This window comes from Xyrauchen texanus, chromosome 25, assembly GCF_025860055.1.
Source record: "Xyrauchen texanus isolate HMW12.3.18 chromosome 25, RBS_HiC_50CHRs, whole genome shotgun sequence".
Taxonomy (NCBI): domain Eukaryota; kingdom Metazoa; phylum Chordata; class Actinopteri; order Cypriniformes; family Catostomidae; genus Xyrauchen; species Xyrauchen texanus.
In genome coordinates, this window is record NC_068300.1 from 25309048 (window position 1) to 25327398 (window position 18351).

General features: G+C 41.4%; 1 protein-coding gene across 1 annotated transcript in view; it reads right to left on the reverse strand.

The window, feature by feature from the left end:
- The window catches only part of flna (filamin A, alpha (actin binding protein 280)), a 50192-nt gene that overhangs the window by 7345 nt on the left and 24496 nt on the right, over positions 1 to 18351 (reverse strand). Inside the window, exons 6-37 of the mRNA XM_052090945.1 lie at positions 17439 to 17635; positions 17061 to 17223; positions 16669 to 16869; positions 13779 to 13916; positions 13530 to 13656; positions 13296 to 13432; positions 12988 to 13184; positions 12703 to 12816; positions 12483 to 12626; positions 12259 to 12382; positions 12007 to 12167; positions 11841 to 11931; positions 11495 to 11664; positions 9554 to 9671; positions 9165 to 9427; positions 8608 to 8926; positions 8353 to 8526; positions 8048 to 8210; positions 7132 to 7292; positions 6847 to 7014; positions 6614 to 6737; positions 6304 to 6460; positions 5261 to 5450; positions 4669 to 4692; positions 3740 to 3987; positions 2922 to 3008; positions 1623 to 1722; positions 1403 to 1543; positions 1041 to 1169; positions 666 to 839; positions 402 to 563; positions 49 to 252 (exon numbers count right to left, since the gene is read on the reverse strand). Coding sequence (XP_051946905.1) covers positions 49 to 252; positions 402 to 563; positions 666 to 839; positions 1041 to 1169; positions 1403 to 1543; positions 1623 to 1722; positions 2922 to 3008; positions 3740 to 3987; positions 4669 to 4692; positions 5261 to 5450; positions 6304 to 6460; positions 6614 to 6737; positions 6847 to 7014; positions 7132 to 7292; positions 8048 to 8210; positions 8353 to 8526; positions 8608 to 8926; positions 9165 to 9427; positions 9554 to 9671; positions 11495 to 11664; positions 11841 to 11931; positions 12007 to 12167; positions 12259 to 12382; positions 12483 to 12626; positions 12703 to 12816; positions 12988 to 13184; positions 13296 to 13432; positions 13530 to 13656; positions 13779 to 13916; positions 16669 to 16869; positions 17061 to 17223; positions 17439 to 17635 — 5070 coding nt within the window. The remainder of the gene's footprint in view (positions 1 to 48; positions 253 to 401; positions 564 to 665; positions 840 to 1040; positions 1170 to 1402; positions 1544 to 1622; positions 1723 to 2921; positions 3009 to 3739; positions 3988 to 4668; positions 4693 to 5260; positions 5451 to 6303; positions 6461 to 6613; positions 6738 to 6846; positions 7015 to 7131; positions 7293 to 8047; positions 8211 to 8352; positions 8527 to 8607; positions 8927 to 9164; positions 9428 to 9553; positions 9672 to 11494; positions 11665 to 11840; positions 11932 to 12006; positions 12168 to 12258; positions 12383 to 12482; positions 12627 to 12702; positions 12817 to 12987; positions 13185 to 13295; positions 13433 to 13529; positions 13657 to 13778; positions 13917 to 16668; positions 16870 to 17060; positions 17224 to 17438; positions 17636 to 18351) is intronic.

Here is an 18351-nt window from a genome sequence, read left to right on the forward strand (position 1 = left end):
TTAACTAAAGCAGTAATTATAAATATCCTTGAAACGTGCTCCATTTACCTGCATCTCTGGTGTCGATGATGAATTCTGCTGGCTCAAAGGTGCGTGCCTCACTCAGGCCTTGGCCAGTTACACGTACACGGCTGGCATCACCAATCTCTGATTGACTTATCATGACAGAGATGGGGCTACTAGGAATATGACGTCCATTTTTCTTGATGTTCACAAGATGCTCGCCAATTTCTTTAGGCACAAAGGAAATACCTGGGAGGGAAAACACCAGAACAAGGTGAAAATAGGTCACAGAAAGTGGGTTGTGATCAATCAGCACAACTACAGACTACACACTTAGAAATGTGTCGATGGATGAGAAATGGCATTTAGAATGAAAGGGAATTCATGGTCACACTTACCCACATGCCCATTTCTGAGCATTTTAAGTCGGCATGGCTCCTCTCTGCCAGAGGGGGTGGTGAGAGATGCAGTGAGCTGGCTGAGGTCCAGCTCTCCAATGTCTAGAGGGATATCAGCAGCTGAGCCCACCTTCAGATGAGACATGCGCATTGAGTCATCACCTGTGGACATACATAGAAGTGATTAGATAATTCCAAACAATGGACTTAAATATAAGTTCCTCCCCCCATTCTTCTAATTATCAAAGTTCAGCTTTAAGACACCTGTGATCTTTGCCATGAAAGGGCTGCCGGGAATATGCTTGTCGTTGTACTTGACAATGATGTTGTAGTCTCCAGGAAGAACAGGGAGGTAAGACACAGTGCAGGTACCGTCCTGATTATCAGTGCAGCTGATGTCTGCTTTTGAAGGCCCCTCAATGGCCAGAGACAGACCCCCTAATAAATATGAAATAAAATACATTTTCTTCTTGCTGCTCTTCAGGTGTTATTTTAAAATGGACAACATGCCAACGTAAAACTACAGGCATTACTTAATTTAAAATCTAAATGAATTTACTGGATAAAAAAAATGTATGTGCTAAAAAAAATTAAAAAAAAACTCATATGAACGATTTGTATTGTGAAGCATGTCTATACCTTCTCCAGCATCCTTTGTGTTGACAGAAAAGATTGCAGGCTTATTGACCATACCATGAATTAAACCAGGACCATAGGCAGTTACATGGCCACTGTTGACATAATCCACATAGAACTGCAGTGGACTTCCTGCGAGTGTAGATAAGAAAAATATAATATAATATAATATAATATAATATAATATAATATATAGCCTTAGATATCATGATCCACTTTATAACTGCCTTTAAAAAAAAATGAAAAAGCTTTCCATGGAAAACATTGATTGAATTTGCACTGTGGACATGGAAAAGCAACATTAATTTCCCTGGACTCTTGCGTATTGCTGGACTGACAAACAAAATAACTACACTTTCTTTTACCTGGAATGTGTATTCCATCATATTTGATGTCCATCTCATGTAGCCCAGCCTCAGTTGGGGCATATTTAACAGTGACTGTGCCATCCTTGTTGTCTGTAATATCTGGCTTGGCCACTTTTCCTGAAGGCATTCTTACATCACCTGTGAAGCATCAGGGACATATATAAGAATCTTGCATGCAACTTTTCGATTACTCATTTACAGATTTGCAAGTGCTTACCTGTAATTTCTCCCTTTTGGATGGTGAAAGGAATAACCAAGTCAAAGGGTCTCAGCCCAGCTACGTCCAGTCCGTTCATGCCCACTGGTCTGTCTGTGGCCTGTGATGGAAAGCGGGGGATCAGAAACAAACCAAAACCAACCATGGAGGTGGACACTGAAATCAGTTGGCCATTAGACGCTGAAGATCTTAAAGCTACAAATCTCCAATCAGTGAGGTCTACATTGGAATACTGTTGTACATTACTTTGTTGGATAGACCGATAGTTATTGCTATTGGCAAAATCCACTAAGTTGGTGAAAAAGGCAGATAACAGATTAATCAGCCGATAGTTTTTAAAATAGATTTGTAAGATGTTAATTTTCTTAGTCTCTCCTTACTATGACTGCTGCAGAAATCAAGGCTGCATTAGTTCAAAATCCCAGATGCTCTTGACTGTGCAATCAAAATCCCAAGAACTACCAGATAAAATTGTGAAATCCACAGATTTGGTGCATAACGCAAGACTCATTTATATGAGCCCTAAATTCAGAGACACACACACACACACACACACACACACACACACACACACACACACACACACACACACACACACACACACCCCCCCCCCCGGTCTACCTTGAGCCTCATGATATAAAATTAAAAGCGCAAAATCAGACATCATCCTGAGAAATCTAAATATCATAGTTTTGATGTCAAGTGCAATGCAAGTAAACATTCTATACTCTATTTTAGCATGAATGTAGAACAAGAGACAACACAGCAGATATGATAATAGCGCTCTAAAATTTGAACAAACAAGATGAGATGAAAAAAGCAATAATGGAGATCATGAGGATGATGACGTGGACGATGATGCAGCGACTGGCACTGTGAGAGAGAATGACATTCCAGTCAGTGTTTGGCTAATCTGGAGAAGGGGGCAGTGTGAAAGCCAAGCAGAAAAATGGCAACATGACCAACAATGACAAACCACACAAAACATCTAAAAATGGCACCATGACCACACAAAGACAATGAACGGCGTCCAACATACAGAATAAGCTCTGTAAAAACCAGCCATTTTGTTAAATGTAGGCCCACATTTATTGCTTTCAAAATGGCTGTCATTCTACAACTCAATGGATATGTATTCAAGAGTCCACCGAATCATGGAATATTAGATGAAAAATCCTAAACCTGCAGGTAAAGAAAAATAGGAGGATGAACAAAGGAAGGACAAAGGAATGATTGGGGACTCATATCGGTAGCAGAGCAGGAAATGCAGACGGGGAGGAAAAAGGAGCATGTCAGTACCCATGGCTGGCCCCTGTTGGGCGCGTAGGCGTACTGTTGGCTCTGGGTCTGCTGCATTAGTTGGTCAGGGGAGGCACCTTCCAAAGCCTGAGATAGGGCAACAGAATCAAAGATGAAATCCATCTTATAAGAAACACTTCTGGTTCAAATCTGGTCAACCAGGAAGCGGTTTTATGATCTTGAGACTCTTGTCACTGCAGTTAGCATGTTGGTGCTAACCACAATGACAGTGTAATTTTACATTTAAGATATTCATTCTTATTCATAAGGTATTCATTCACACTTAATGATAGTTTTGCACTTCAGTTTTGTGTGCATATTTAAAAAGGTGCACAAGGTAATTTTAAATTTATTGGATTACTGAAACCTAGCGGCATGGATTAAACATCATTCAAGAGCAGTTTTTAAGTTACCAATGCTATTGTAAAAATGTGCTATTCGCAGTTAACCGTGATTAATGAATTCAGTGGGCAAATGTGTCCGATAACAGGGAGGTTGCAGAGATAAACAGTAGTATTGGGCTGGTCATGTGATCATCCCTCTTGCAGCCACCATTTGGCGACTCGCTCCATGTAAAATAAATAGCTTTTATTATCATATGACTGGAGCATTTTTCTCATATGAGTGAACATTAATTTAAACATTACAAAAGAACCATTAATTTCTTTATATGTAAAACTTATTAATAAGGAAAAATTACTGAGTGCACCTTCAAAAAACTATCTGGCTCAGAATTCAGCGTGAAGGCCAAGGCTATGTAAATCACAGTTTAAAATGACTGAACGGTGAACCATATGAATCATTATTGATATACGTACCGTTACTTGGAAAGGGCTGTTGGGAATATGCTCTCCACCGAAGCGCACACAGATGACGTATTTCCCAGGCTGTGGTGCTGTGTAGAAGATGTCAAATGTTCCATCCTCATTCTCAACCACGTCCACATCCACCTCACCTCCATCTGGAGTGCACACCGTGCAGGTCACCTTGCCCTTCCCAGCGGCCTTCGCATCCACAGTGATGACTGTCTGCTCCCCGATCTGGATGGTTGGACCAACCCCAGCTCCTGCAGAGTACCAAGAGCGGTTTACTAAAAAATACTTAAAGCCAGTAGACGTTTTGTTATTAGAGAGTTTAGTACCCATCCCTCCAGTGAAATTCAACCATGCACTAGATGCAAACATCTGGAACGTCAAGGCAACAGATGGGTTTGGAGAAGCGGTATCCATCATTTAAAGAGATCTAAACTCAAGAGTTTGACAATCCAGGATTTGCTAAACTTCCTTTTTTCTTCCAATGTAACTTTAAAAATCTAATAGTTGGATCCACTATCCTGATTGTCTGTTACCTTAATTTCCACAGCACTACCATATAACTATTTAATAATGCAACCAGTCATTCAAAAGAAATACACAAGCTGGAGAATGTACTGTACATTCCACCATACAAACATTAAATCCCTGGTAAGTTAGTGATTAGTCCCCTTCAATTGATAGAATATGCTATTTATTAAAAGAACAGAGAGAAACAGGTTTGGACCCCCTTCAACAAGCAAGTGACCATACATATGGATCACACTACTGTAATGCTTGTAGCAAAAGTCCAAATTATATTTATATGGATTACATCTTTGCTAGAGTAGAGGATGGGAAAAGTACAGCTAGTAATAAAAATAGACTTTAAAAGTACAGTGCCATTCTGCATGCAGAACCAAACAAAAAGTCTAGCATATTTCAAAAGTGCTTACCCAAACCGTGACCTCCAATTGAGACTGAGAAACAGTGAAGCAGAAAGCGTGAAAAGTGGAAAAAGAAACAATCAGGGCAAAATACAACAAATGTGTGCAAAAGTAGAAAAAAAAATCAAATAGAAGTGAGGAATTAAGTGATTGTGATGGGAATGTGAACAGCGCTGCACAAAAGGAGGTGTGTCTCAGTGGGAATCAAGTTGGGAGCAGTACACAGAACAAATACACACTTTACTAAACACAAACTCCCTGGTGACATCTAGTCTGAACATTGAGGTTCAGATTAGTCTGAGCAATGGCTCAAAGCATACAGGAGTGAGCCATCAAAACATAGATTTTCCAATAGCTCCCCAACCACATTATTATTCTGATCCCAGCATTCACTGTGCATACTGGCAGACTATATTTAGACTTCAAAAATGATCAAATAAAATCACTATTGATCATTTACAATGATCACTACATTACAGACTTCTATATTAAGGGCATTAATAGCTAAATTCTGTCTGAAATAAATGGTTTGTGGGATTGCATGGGGCACATGGTTGTATCGGTATTGTAATAACGCAATAAATATCCCATTTGTACATACCTGTGACAGTGCATTTACTGGCATCCCCTGTGGGCAGAGCTCTGATACGATATGGAGAGTATGGAATCTCATCACCACCGTACTTTATGAGAATGGTGTAGCGGCCAGTCATATCTGGTACATAGGAAACAAGGTAAGTCCCATCCTGATTATCACGAATGTTGGCCTTCTTTGGCTTCCCTTCAGGGTCCTAAAATAAGCATGAAAGGAACCAAACAATAATTCACGTTACACAAACTGATTAAATTTGACTTGTCACTTGAGCTCTGCTACCAGCAGCTTAAGGTACGTACACACTGCCAGCGACATCGCGCGCGACAGCGACTCAATACCATTCATTTTCAATGCGAGCACAGCGACTTCCGGCGATACGAGCTGTCGCGACCGTTGGCGCTAGATGTGGGCGTGTCCAGCGAGCGACAAAGTTGAGAAAAGTTCAACTTTGGAGCGACTAACGAAGCGACAGCCAATAGGAGAGACGACGGGAGAGCTCACGTGATCCTTCTCTCTTTCTCTCAGCTCCTGCAGTAACGGAAAGATGGATGAAAGGCTAATTCTTGCTGTTAGAAATGTTCCAGTGCTCTATGATATGTCTCTTCCCACGTACAAGGACATTTTAAAGAAAAATACTGCGTGGAAAGGTGTATCTGAGATCGCGGGGATTTTATGGACCCATACAGACCGACATTTGCATTTTCAGCCGCAGATAAACAGCCGCTATGGCAAACAGCACGCCTTGTTTCTCATTCATCTTTGATATAAAGCATTTTATGTACTGATTCCATTTATATTTAGTCTTTTCCCTACAAAATGTTTGTTTTTAGTGGCAAGAAAAGAGATTCGCTGTCAACAGCAATGGAATGACATCCGTGAATGTCATTTATAAACGTTACTAGGCAACCAGTAGTGGGAACACCCACTAGCGACTTCACCGCCAGCCACTGGCGACCTGCAGCGATAAAGTCGCTGGCAGTGTGTACGTAGCTTTAGACAGACCAGCAACTTTAAGGAGATGCAGTGGTTGATTGTAAGAATCTACTCACAGTGATCTGGACAGCCAAGAGTCCCTCTCCTGCATCTTTGGCATCAATAGTGAACTCCACAGGCAGACTGGCAGGCACACCTGTGGTATTCAGACCAGGACCACTGGCACGGACCTTACTAGCATCATGAGTGGGCAGAACCTTCACCTTATAAGGGCTGAATAAAGGAAACAGAATAGTGTAATGGATGGGAAAGAGCTAGTGAGGACAGGGAACAAGGGAGTGAAAAAGGAATTCACTAAACAAACTGACTAGAAAAGATTAGATAATGTGAAAAAGAATATGGCAAAAACAGCATGGTGCCGTTTACCTGTGTGGGATCTCCTCATCTCCATAGAGAACATTAATAGAATATGGTCCTTCTCTGGTGGGTACATAGCTGACGGTGTGAGTCTGGTCCCCGTTATGCACCACCTCAACAGGCTCACTAATACCTAGAGGACATACAGTATGCAACAATGTAAAGGCAAAGAAAACTTCAATGAAAAGAGATTCAAATAAGCTTTTCGGCACAAAGGGATCATTCTTGATTGGTGCTCTTACCTTTAGGTCCCTGCACTCTGACCAGCAAGGGAGCCACTCCAGCTTTGCTCGCATCCACTGAAAAGATCTGTGGTATATTGGCACGCACGTTGTTTCCAAGTCCTTGACCCAGGCATTTAACTTTAGTTGCATCAACTGTATCATGGACAGGTACAGAGAAAGGGCTCCCTGTAAAGAAATTCAACAGCACAGGGACATAATTAGGAGCCAACTAGGACACAAACCAAAGCAGCACAATTTAAATAGGACTCACAACCTTCTAGTATGAATTGCATAAATACTGACCAGTGATTGGTTGACCTCCATAGGTGACATTGAGGTTGTATGTGCCTGGCTCATATGGGATGTATTCAACACTACAGCTGCCATCTTTGTTATCAGTGCAGGACATTTTGGCCTCAGAGGGTCCCTCCATAGCCAGCCCCAGCCCACCTGTACCTGCCCCACTGCACAAAAGAAAGGAGAGAAGTGAGGCAGAAGACACAGCAACCAAACCTTTATAAAAACTGTCAGGTTTACATCAAAGTTGTGAATTTAATCTATGAAAGAAAAAAAAAAAAAAACATAATTCAGATAAATTAATGAATAAAGCAGTGTTTCCATTCCATATTTTTAAGAGCAAATCAATCATTTCTGGAGAAATTTGCACAAAAAAAGAAGCCAAATTGGCTCTTTATTTGGAGCTTGCATACAAAATGCTGACGAACATCAGGTTTGCTAGCTCTCAGCACAGATGCCTTATGTCTGGGAGCAACAGCATTTCAGATGGCTTTGGGATGTAATGGTAGCCAATCATTTTGAGGACTCTGGTTCTGGCAATTCAGAATGAACAGAGCAACATGTGAGATGCTATGCGACTCTTATTCCACTCTTGAGCAAATTATGCAGTCAGCGGTCTTTTTTTATGCTCATCTAATTTTTTCAGTAAATGAGTTTCAATTGTTTATTTTATTCGATAAGACATGCTTTATCTACAATGTATCCACCTCAAGTGTATATTAGAGTTTTATGCGCATTTTGGAAATGCTTGTTCGAATCTTTGTGTTTTATGTAATTTCATAAAATTCACATAAAAAAAAAACAAAAAAAAAGTGGATGAAAACCTTGTTATTGACAGATTTATTTTAATTATTTGAGGAAACATCAGTGCATGCTTAACAGCATGATGAGGTGCATGATTAACAATGCAGAATCAACCCACCGTGTCTCAACTGTAAACTTGTTGGATTTGTTGGTGATGCCGGATTGAAGTCCTGGACCATGCACACGCACACGTGCTGGGTCAGAACCCTCAGTCACTGGAACACAAAATGGGCTTTTGGGAACTGGGCTGTTATCGTAGGCAACCTCAACACGGTGCATGCCTGTCAATAAAAAAAATAAAAATAAAAAAAAAAAGTCAAAGATGATGCATTTTAAATCTCCCAATAATTCCACAATGGCAATTCTACTCTGGTGGGATGGCACTACATTCATTTTGGGGCTTGATACAATACAGCAACTCACCCTCCTCATAAGGAGTGTACTCCACTTGGTAGGTGCCATCTCCCAGGTCTCTGATGAGAGCTTCAGTGCGGTTGCCTGATGGGTTGTTTATGCAGGTCTTGATGTGATTGCCCCCCGTTTTGGTGAGCGCACGTGCATCAACAGTGAAATCTGTTGTGGCCTCCCGGAAAACTCCTAAAGGTGAAGAACATTGAAAGTTAACAAAAACACAAAGATACAAAGCATTCTTCCTCAATCCAGAAGATTCCATGCTACCTTTGCCCTCAACTCCAGGTCCAAACACTTTCACACCACTGGTTTCCACAGCTGGTTCCACATTGAGCCTGGCTGGGAAGTTTGGTACATCCTGATCACCATAGCGTATGGTAAGAGTATAGGCACCAGGGTACAGAGGAATATAAGTAATTGTGTAGGTTCCATCCCCATTGTCTTGAATATGAACTTCAGCCTCAGTTCCATTGTCAGAGATGATCTCAATAGTCAGTTCTGCAGGACCAGCATTTGTGCAATCGACCACAAACTGCCCAGTCTCGCCAACCTTGGCTCGCTCCAGACCTGGACCGGAACACCGCACCTACACATGAGAAAATGCATTGGGAGATGAATAAAAGAATACATTTGATTTGCTGCTAAAGCCAGTCTGGAATGCCAAAACCACTCAATAAGAATGTGTAACATTAACCAAAATTATGGTTTATAAATCAAAAACACAATGCCCAGGAGACAATGCTTTTGCTGATACCTTTGTCATCTTATTAAACCAGCAATAATATTTAATTCCAAGGCTGAGTAAAGTATGCAAACCTCCTCACCTTAGATGGATCAGTGGGTGCAATTGCTTCCACAGGAAAGGGACTGCCAGGGATGGGGGCTCCATCATATGTCAGTTCTACCTCATAGGGTCCTTTATCTCTGGGGATGAAACGAACCTGGCTGGTTTCTGGGCTCAGGCCTGGTTCAACTTTACAGGGTACTGATTTACCAGCTGGACCAGTGACCTTTGCGCCAACTTTGCCCTGACCACCTGCTCCTTTGGACTTGACTGTGATCTCCTGATCTTTGCCAACTGTTATCGCTGAACAAGAAAGAGCAGAGAGTTGGAAAAGGTAAATGACCAATAAAATTAGAGAAGGTAAAAATATCATTTTATAACTGAGTAAATTAATCCCAAAATAGAAAAAAAAAAAAAGTGATTACTTACTGTCTCCAAGACCAGCCACTTTAACTTTACTCAGATCCATAGAGGGAGCAATAGACACAGCAAATGGGCTCTTGGGAATGGGATCACCACCATAGGTGACATTGACACCCATATTACCCTGAGGAAGAAATGTATGATTCCACCAGTACTCAATTTAATAAACTAAATGATAGGCTACCTATCCTGTAATGCCAATTCTCTGAAACACCGAGTGTAGATCCACCTATGGAAGGGATACCCGTACCTGTCCTCTGCAGAAGTATGCAATTGCACAAAGTCTAGCTTGAAAAACAGGAGTACGCGTCAAATGCCACTGTAAGACGGCACCCTTACCTGAGGGCATTAAGGTTCTGTACACGCTACTTTTCCTCAGTAAATACATATCCACTTCTCTTGCCACAAGTGGGGAAAGCTTGGTGGATCTCTCCACTACATATTTTAGAGAACTGGGGTTAAAGAATAGGTTAAAGCTAGAATAAACTATCATTCTTGTGTTTGAGATACACCTATGTAAGGTATGGATGACCCCCCTGATTGCCCTATACACTCAGTGAGACACTGTCAGCCAGAAGGATGGTCTCCTCACAGAGAAGGGGCCCGATACATCCTATACACTAGAAGCGGGCCTAATAACACTGATAAGGACCATGCATTATGTATGGGTTGTAACCTGTAAAGTATCATGTACACAGTGTAAAAGGGCAAGGGCCTTGGGGAACTCATTATATAGAGTCCACCTCCAGAACAGAATGCACTACAGGGGTTCTGGTATCAATTCAGTAGTACCCGACACAATAGTGTGCGGAAAAGCCCAAGATGCAGCAGTTAGTCCCCCGAAACAGGGCCCAGGATGCAGCCATGCTTCAAATGGAATGAGGCTGTAACCATTAGAGCTAAATGCCAAAGATACAGTGTTACTTCCACAATAGGAAAGGTGTTGGGTTGTACTGGGTTTGCCTGAATGGGGGAAGCCCAAGACACAAAGCTGGGCACACTTCCTGATAGCCTCAGTCCTACGCATACACATAAAGAATACTTCATTCTCAGCAGTTTATTCGATTCTCTATTTTTTTTCCCCAAAAGGGAGTCAAAGGGTGTGGATGAAACACACTCTTGACTTTTTGCTGAGTTGATCATCCACGAGTCTATGAGGCACCCTTTGTGGCTTGACTGGGTACATCTGTGGGGGGATAAAAATCAGACCCACTCCCGAATATTGACTTATTTTTTTTTTTTAAGATTGCACATTCCTCCAGGGCATTTCCCACACAGTTTCAAGCAGGGGAGCCCAACTATGGGGGGGTTGAGTGTGATTTTCCAATGTTTTTGAGGTCCGCCCCTCCCACATCTGAACCCCTCCCCAAAATGATGTGGGAGGGGCGGACCACACCCACCGGTCGCCCAATGCAAATGAATGAGGACTGAGTGACTAAAAACATTGGAAAATCACACTCGACTCCAGGAACACCCAATAGGGCTGGTACCACGGTTGTCATGGAGGGGGCCATGTTCTGAACTGGCACTGGGAGCAAAGACATCTCTAGCCCACAGAGAACCAGAGATATAGAGGGCATGCTTTTGCATGGTGCCTCCCCAAATCAGAACACTGATTGGGAATAATAAACATGGGAATAATGCTGCAGGACCATGGGTCAGTAACAGTCTGAACAACGACAGTATCGGATTGTCTTCGAACCTCCATCTTTGTTCTTTATTTATAAAAAAAATTATCGGCAATTGCTTTTGTCCATCTTGCACCTGTCAATCAGGAGTACAGTACAATGCTTCTGCAGAGGTCAGGAAAGGGTGTCCCTCCGATAGCTGGATTTCAAACATGAGATCGAGAACATTTTATAATATTCTGCTTAGAGTTCAAGATCTCAAACGGTCAAGGAAAGGAGCTGAATGAATATATATAAATAATAAAAAAAAAGCATTTACCTGTTGGACAGGGGTGTATTTAACAGTGTGGGTGCCGTCAAGATTGTTGACGATGTCAAAGTCACGAACCACCTCTGCCTTGCTGGGTCCAGTGAACTGAGCGTCAAGCTTAGCTTTGCCTGCTGCCTTTGTGTTCACAGTGAAGTGAGTGGGTTTGTTCAGCTCAACACCTTCAAGGAAAATAAGAGCAGGATTAACTTTTGTATTTGGAGGAAAGCACATCCTCAGAACATTGAAGAAAATTGTCATAAACAATGTACTCAAAATGTTCTTCCTGTACATATTTGTTATGGCAAAAACATTATGCCAGAGATGCCAGTATTTGTGATCTTATCTTTTATCTCACCAGTGCGACTGAGTCCAGGCCCCTCCACTTTAACTTTGCTGGCATCATGAGAAGGATCAACCTTGATTCTGATGGGTGTCAGGGGAATGGCCTAGAAAACAAAACTGTTTGAATAACAGAAACATTTATAAACATGCACATAAAGACACATCTTGACTTATCCTACCTGATCAGCAAACAGCACCATGATTGTGTAGCTTCCTGCTCCAGGAGGGGTGTATTTAACAGTGAAAGTGTCATTGTCATTTCTAATTATGTCAAAATCAATGTCAGCTTCAGCAGGTCCCACAACACCTGGTGCACATTTTATCCCTATGCTGATGTCTCCTAGAAAAAGAAAAATAGGAGACTATTAAAAGTTTCCCCCCCAATACAAGAGACTCAGGGGGTATGAATATTCAAAATGTCAAGTTCTTACCCTGTCCAGCCTCGGCACAGTCAACAGTAAAATATGTTGGCTCAAATGCCTTCAGGCCTGTCTTGGCCACCCCGGGTCCTGATACTTTGACTTTGTTAGGATGGCATCCTGCTCCAATGTTCATCTACACAATAAAAAGAGCAAATACACATTGCCTCCTATTAAAAACCAATCTGAAAACTACAATGGATTTTCACCAAGATTGATAGCAGACGGTTTCTGACCCTGAATGGACTCTCTGGGATGTTGACGCCACCCCAGGACACCATGACAGTGTGTTTGATGGGTTTGCGAGGGGTGTAGCTACAGCTGTATGTTCCATTACCATTGTCCTTCACCTGCACGTCAACTGGGTTCCCATCACGGTCCTGAGGGGAAGTTATCATTAGTGCTCCAATTAAGGCAAATTAGATTAGTCAGGAGCTTAAACGAGAAGATACCCACCTGAGCCTGGAGCTTTAGAGGAGCTTTGCCACCAAGTTTGGCATCCACAGTGAACTCTGCAGGTTTACCAACTGAAAGGCCATTGCTCTGTAGACCTGGACCATAAGCCTTCAACTGAATTACAAAGAACACAGTTGTCACAAAACACAAAAATGGGAGCAGATCATCCTCATCTATCAATAACCACCTAATTTAGATCTAAAATATATGGAGAACCAATTGCATGCGAGTTACTACATGCAGACACTTTTTTTTTAGGAATTAGAATGGAGGCAGGCTCAACACCTTATCAGGGTAAAAGTCTTTTCCTGGAGCAGTTATGATCTCAGCCATGAATGGGCTGTGCTGGATGTCCTCATTCCTACAGAGCACATGAACTGCATATTCACCCGGCTCTGTGGGCCAGTAACGTACATCACAGGAGCCATCACCCTTATCATCACATTCGATTTTAGCTGGAGATGGACCCTCAACTGAGAAACCTGGATAAATTGAACTAGGATTGTAGCTTTGGATGGAAATGCTCATTTAATTCAAAGTAATGCAGTAAATGTTTGCGGATCAAATGGACAGTTGAAATTGGAGAAACTTACCCAAAGTGCCCACATCATCCCCAACGGCCTCAACCACAAAGTCTGCAGACTTGCCCACAATGCCACTCTCCAGTCCTGGACCCCATGCCCTCACCTGCTGTGGTCCTGCTTCGGTACCAATCTTCACCTCAAATGGACTGGAAGAGAGAAAACAGAGTGAGAATGGGACTTTTAATGTAGAAGAGAGATTGGACTGCTTAAATAAGACTATTCAGTTATTAAATGTGATCTTACCTGTGTGGAATGTGCTGTCCACCCCATGTGATTGTGATTATGTAATTCCCAGTTGTGGTTGGGTAATACTCAAAGCTGTATGTGCCATCTCCCAGATCCTTCTTCTTACAGGGCTCCTCAAGACCCTCTGTAATAAACAATATTTTAACCGCACGTTTATAAAACAACTACTACTTTAGCATAGTAAATTAACATGGGTGGGTCATGGAAATGAGAACGTGTACATAGGACTGTGTGGTGTCCACTCACTAGGCCCTTTGATGGTGACCTTCAGGTCTCCAGTGCCAGCTCCTTTGGTGTAAACCTTAAAATCTGCAGTCTCCTTGATTCTTAAGCCTTTAGGCTGGAGACCACGGCCCTTGGCTCTACACAGGCTTGGATTACAGGCTGATGGAACAGAAGTTTATACATTTACTAAATTTATTTGCTTTGCAGAGGCTTTAATACAAAGCACCTATCCAAAGTGCATTCAAGGTATACATTTTATCAGTTTGCAAGTTCTCTGGCAATCAAGCCCATGACCTTAGGGTTGCTAACGCTATGTTCTACAGTTGTTCCATTTAACCCTCTCCATGACTAATTCAACTTTTCCAATAACAGGCAGGAAAACACAGAGCATGTTGGGAAGAGATACTAGGCACTGTTGCTGGCAGAAGTTCTTATCTATCTCTGTCTTAATCCAAATAGCCCTACAAGAGGAATAGTATGTGGTAATGATGCTGTATAGCACTGGTGGAAAAATATACTGATAATAAAATGCTATTTTTAAATGTTCCATTACACAACCGCCCCATGTATCACTGAGTGACAGGAAATTCTGACTTCCAATGCCATGGATAACATTCTTTTTTTTTTTTTTCTCCCCAATTCCCTCCAGCTCCTCTTGGTGGTGTAGTGACTCGCCTCAATCCGAGTGGCGGAGGACGAATCTCAGTTGCCTCCGCGTCCGAGATAGTCAATCTGCACATCTTATCTTGTGGCTTGAGCGCGTTACCGTGGAGACCTAGCACGTATGGAGACTTCGCTATTCTCCACGGCATCCACGCACAACTCACCATGCGCCCCACCGAGAGCAAGAACCACATTATAGCAACCACAAGGAGTTTAACCACAAGTGACTCTACCCACCCTAGCAACTGGGCCAATTCGGTTGCTTGGGAAGCCTGACTGGAGTCACTCAGCACACCCTGGATTTGAACTTGCGACTCCAGGTGTGGTAGTCAGTCTTAACTTGCATAGTCTCTTCAGAAATTAACATCTATTAGCACTTATATGGGCAGTTTAACATTCTATAGGTCAATAGCCTAAATTATTCAATCCAATTTGATTCAAGCAAGGTAATATAAAGAGTGTATTGCCTAAAATGAAAAGCAATTGAATGTGAGAAATGGACATTGACAGTAAGACAGCAGGTCAAGTACCCAAAACAATTCCAAGGAAACAGGAAATGACATCAAAAGCCAAAGGAGGCAGCTCCAAAGAGAGGAGAGATACCAGTGGATGCAGACGACACCAGTCCTTCAAAAAGGAAACAAATGCCAGTGAAGAAAAACGGTTAAGAAAAAAAGGAAGTAAAGTTTTGCAGAAGAAAAAAAAAAATTAAATACAGCAAGGACAGATAAAAGAATACAAAACTTTCAGCCTAAGGCCAGAAACACTTCATGCAAATACGTAAATGCATATCAAAGTAAAACAAGGCAATGTTTATGCAGTTTTGTCATTTACGCCATGTAAAATGTGGTCGTATGCCTATATGACGAGGGTTTTTTTTTTTTCTTGGCAGATTCCATTTGCACCCTGGCGTTACTATATTAGCATCATATTACTTTGTTAATTGCATTAAAACTATGGTTTCTGCCAAAGAACATGGTTACTACAATATTAATAATGCAGCGATGCAATGTACACACAAGCGATGCCGAGCCGCGAGAATGGATGGGAACGACAGACCCAAATCACTGCGATAAAATCAACATTAAATATTTCATTTAATTCTACTTAAAATAATAGATAAAAATGAATATAGTGGAAACGGGTAATCAAATGGGAAAGAGAGTGGGACAAAAATTGGATTCGCTCCGCCATCGCCAAGACAGCACTAAACAATTACACAGTCTCTAAAGCCTACGTCACTGCAGCAACATCTAGTGATCAGTTTGTCACATATTTCAGCGGTTCCACCTGACTACTGGGGTGCAAATAGCAGGCTTGTGTGGCAGATGCAATTTACACTGGGGTGCAAATAGACTTTTTTTAACAAACAATTAAACAAGAATGTTACAACTATTGTTTTACAGAAATGTTTTGTATCATCACATTACGTTAAAGAGGGCTAACGAGCAAGCACAATGAATCTCATATCAAACATTGGCTATTTTTTTTTTTTATCACTGACTGATTCTGAGAAAATCTAAAAAGTTTGAATTCCAAGTCAATTTGGAGAGACGTTAGGATGGTTAAATAGGATTTTATTAAGGTGAGTTGGAAGGATGAGGGCATTCACTTTGAGGCATGCAGCATTGTTCCAACATTGCTTTTGCTCATTATTGAGAAGCGGAGCAACGACTTTTGAACTTTAGCGTTGGGAGTTGAATGCACACACGAGAATTTTTGACCGGAGTGATAACGCACTCATGACGCTCACATGCTCAGTCCAGTTGAACATGCTTAATGTGCAGTTTTGCGTTGCTGTGGCGGTAACAAACCGCTGTACAAAAGGGGGCAATAAAGTTACCTTCAAGTTTGTACCATAAATCCAGACGTATTATTGTTTAGATAATTTGTTCAGTTGCTATAAATCAATATACCTTACTTGTTCCGCAATATTCTCTGCCATCACAGTGTTGTGTTTTGAATTGCATTCTGACACATTTCAGACAACGATAACATTTCAGACAACGCACAAATTCGAGCTTGCGTAGCAACCAGAATCAGCATTCACACTTGCTTATGGAGTACGTTTCGGCTTATGTTTCACCTGAATATTTATGTTTTACAGTAGGTTTATGGCACAACTGTAGTAATGGTCAGTCCATGCCTCATTAAACTGAATCATTTGCATATATCCTCCTCACCTACTTCACTTTCCTGTCTTTTACACTTAATACACTCATGCTTGGCCCTTCCAGTTTCCTCTTACCCTCTCCCACATGGACTGTATAAGGGCTCTTGGAGATCTGTCCCCCAGCAAAGGTGATATAGATTGTGTGTTGGCCCTCCAGGGTGGGCTTGTAGGTGCATCTGTAGCTGCTGTTGCCCTTATCTTCAACCTGGCATTCGACAGTGTCCTTCTTTCCACTAGGGTCCACAATGACCACCTCAACCTCTCCTACTCCTGCACCTGAGAGAGAAAGTGAGTGTTACAGGATTAGTTTAATGCCTAAAAGGTTACCATTAAGATTGGGTGATATGTCAAATATTCACAATATTTGCGATGATGCTTGTTTCAAGACACCACGGGAAAAGAAAGGATTAAAAAAAAAATTCTAGACTGTCATACTGATATATATATGGTATATTTAGGGCAAGTACCAGCTGTGTAGACATCAAAGTATGTGGTCTTGTTGGCAATGTTGCCTGCAGGCTCAAGTCCTGGGCCCTGGGCAGTGACCTTGCTGGAGTCTCCCTGAGCCATTCCCACATCCACCTCAAATGGGCTCTTGGAGATGTGCAGCCCTGCAAACAGCACTGTAACCTAGGTGACCAGACACAAGTGGACAGTCAATTTAGAGGCCAATAGAGATTATAAACAAGGCAAGAAATTAGCGTTCTTTTACAGTGTAAACCACACCCATTTTATTTATATATGTGTATGTGTATATGTGTACATGTATATAATATATATATATTTTAGTTGTTTATTTTCCAATTCTAGGACAACTATTTGTAGCTTCTGAAAACTTTGGGTACCTTGTGTTGTCCAGTGACTTTTGGTATATAGAATACAGAGTAGGTGCGGTTCTTGTCATTGTTGGCTGTGACTTTGGCCTCCTCTCGGTGGCCGGCTGGGTCTTCCACATAAACAAGTACCTCTCCCTGTCCAGCACTGATGGTCTCAACAGTAAATACAGCCTTCTTCATCACAACATTACCAGTGGGCTCAATTCCTGCATGGCAAGGAACAATAATAATTCACTTTCCAATCATTCATTGTACAGAATGATCAATCCATTAGTAGGTAACAAATCATGGATTTGTTTTTAAACAATTATTTAAGCCAGGGCTTCTCAAACTTCGTTGAACCAAGGATCCCCTTCATAACCTCAAATTTTATGTGGACCCCCACCACTACCATCAAAACAAATATTATATGATTTACTAAAAGTATAAACATACTTTTAAATGCATATGATAAAGCTTGCAGAATGCTTAGGCACTGCTGTCCTTTTTATGTTGGGCTTCTGTGTGCAAAGTTTTTCCAATTACATTTACATCAAGCGATTGCATTTCTCACTTTGAAATGAATCGTTTGTATTGTTGTACAAAAATTTTCAAGACAGCACACGCAAACACCATAAAATGAAATTAGGGAGACAGTGTTGCTCAGCTGAGGTTTTGGCGTCATCCGCAGGACGAAACATTTAATAATTTATTCCGATTTTCCCCTATAATCAAAGCACGAGTTTACACATAAAGCACCATATATTCTGAATAAAAATAAAAAGTTGAGAACTTATTAATATGGCATCACATTGTTGATAATTAAATAACAATACAATAACAATTTAATAACTGAATGTGTCAAATTATGTTAACCGTGACTTTTTGCTCTTCTGCAAATAAAAAAGGAAGAATTGGAGAGTAAAACGTTTTCAAAAGTAGG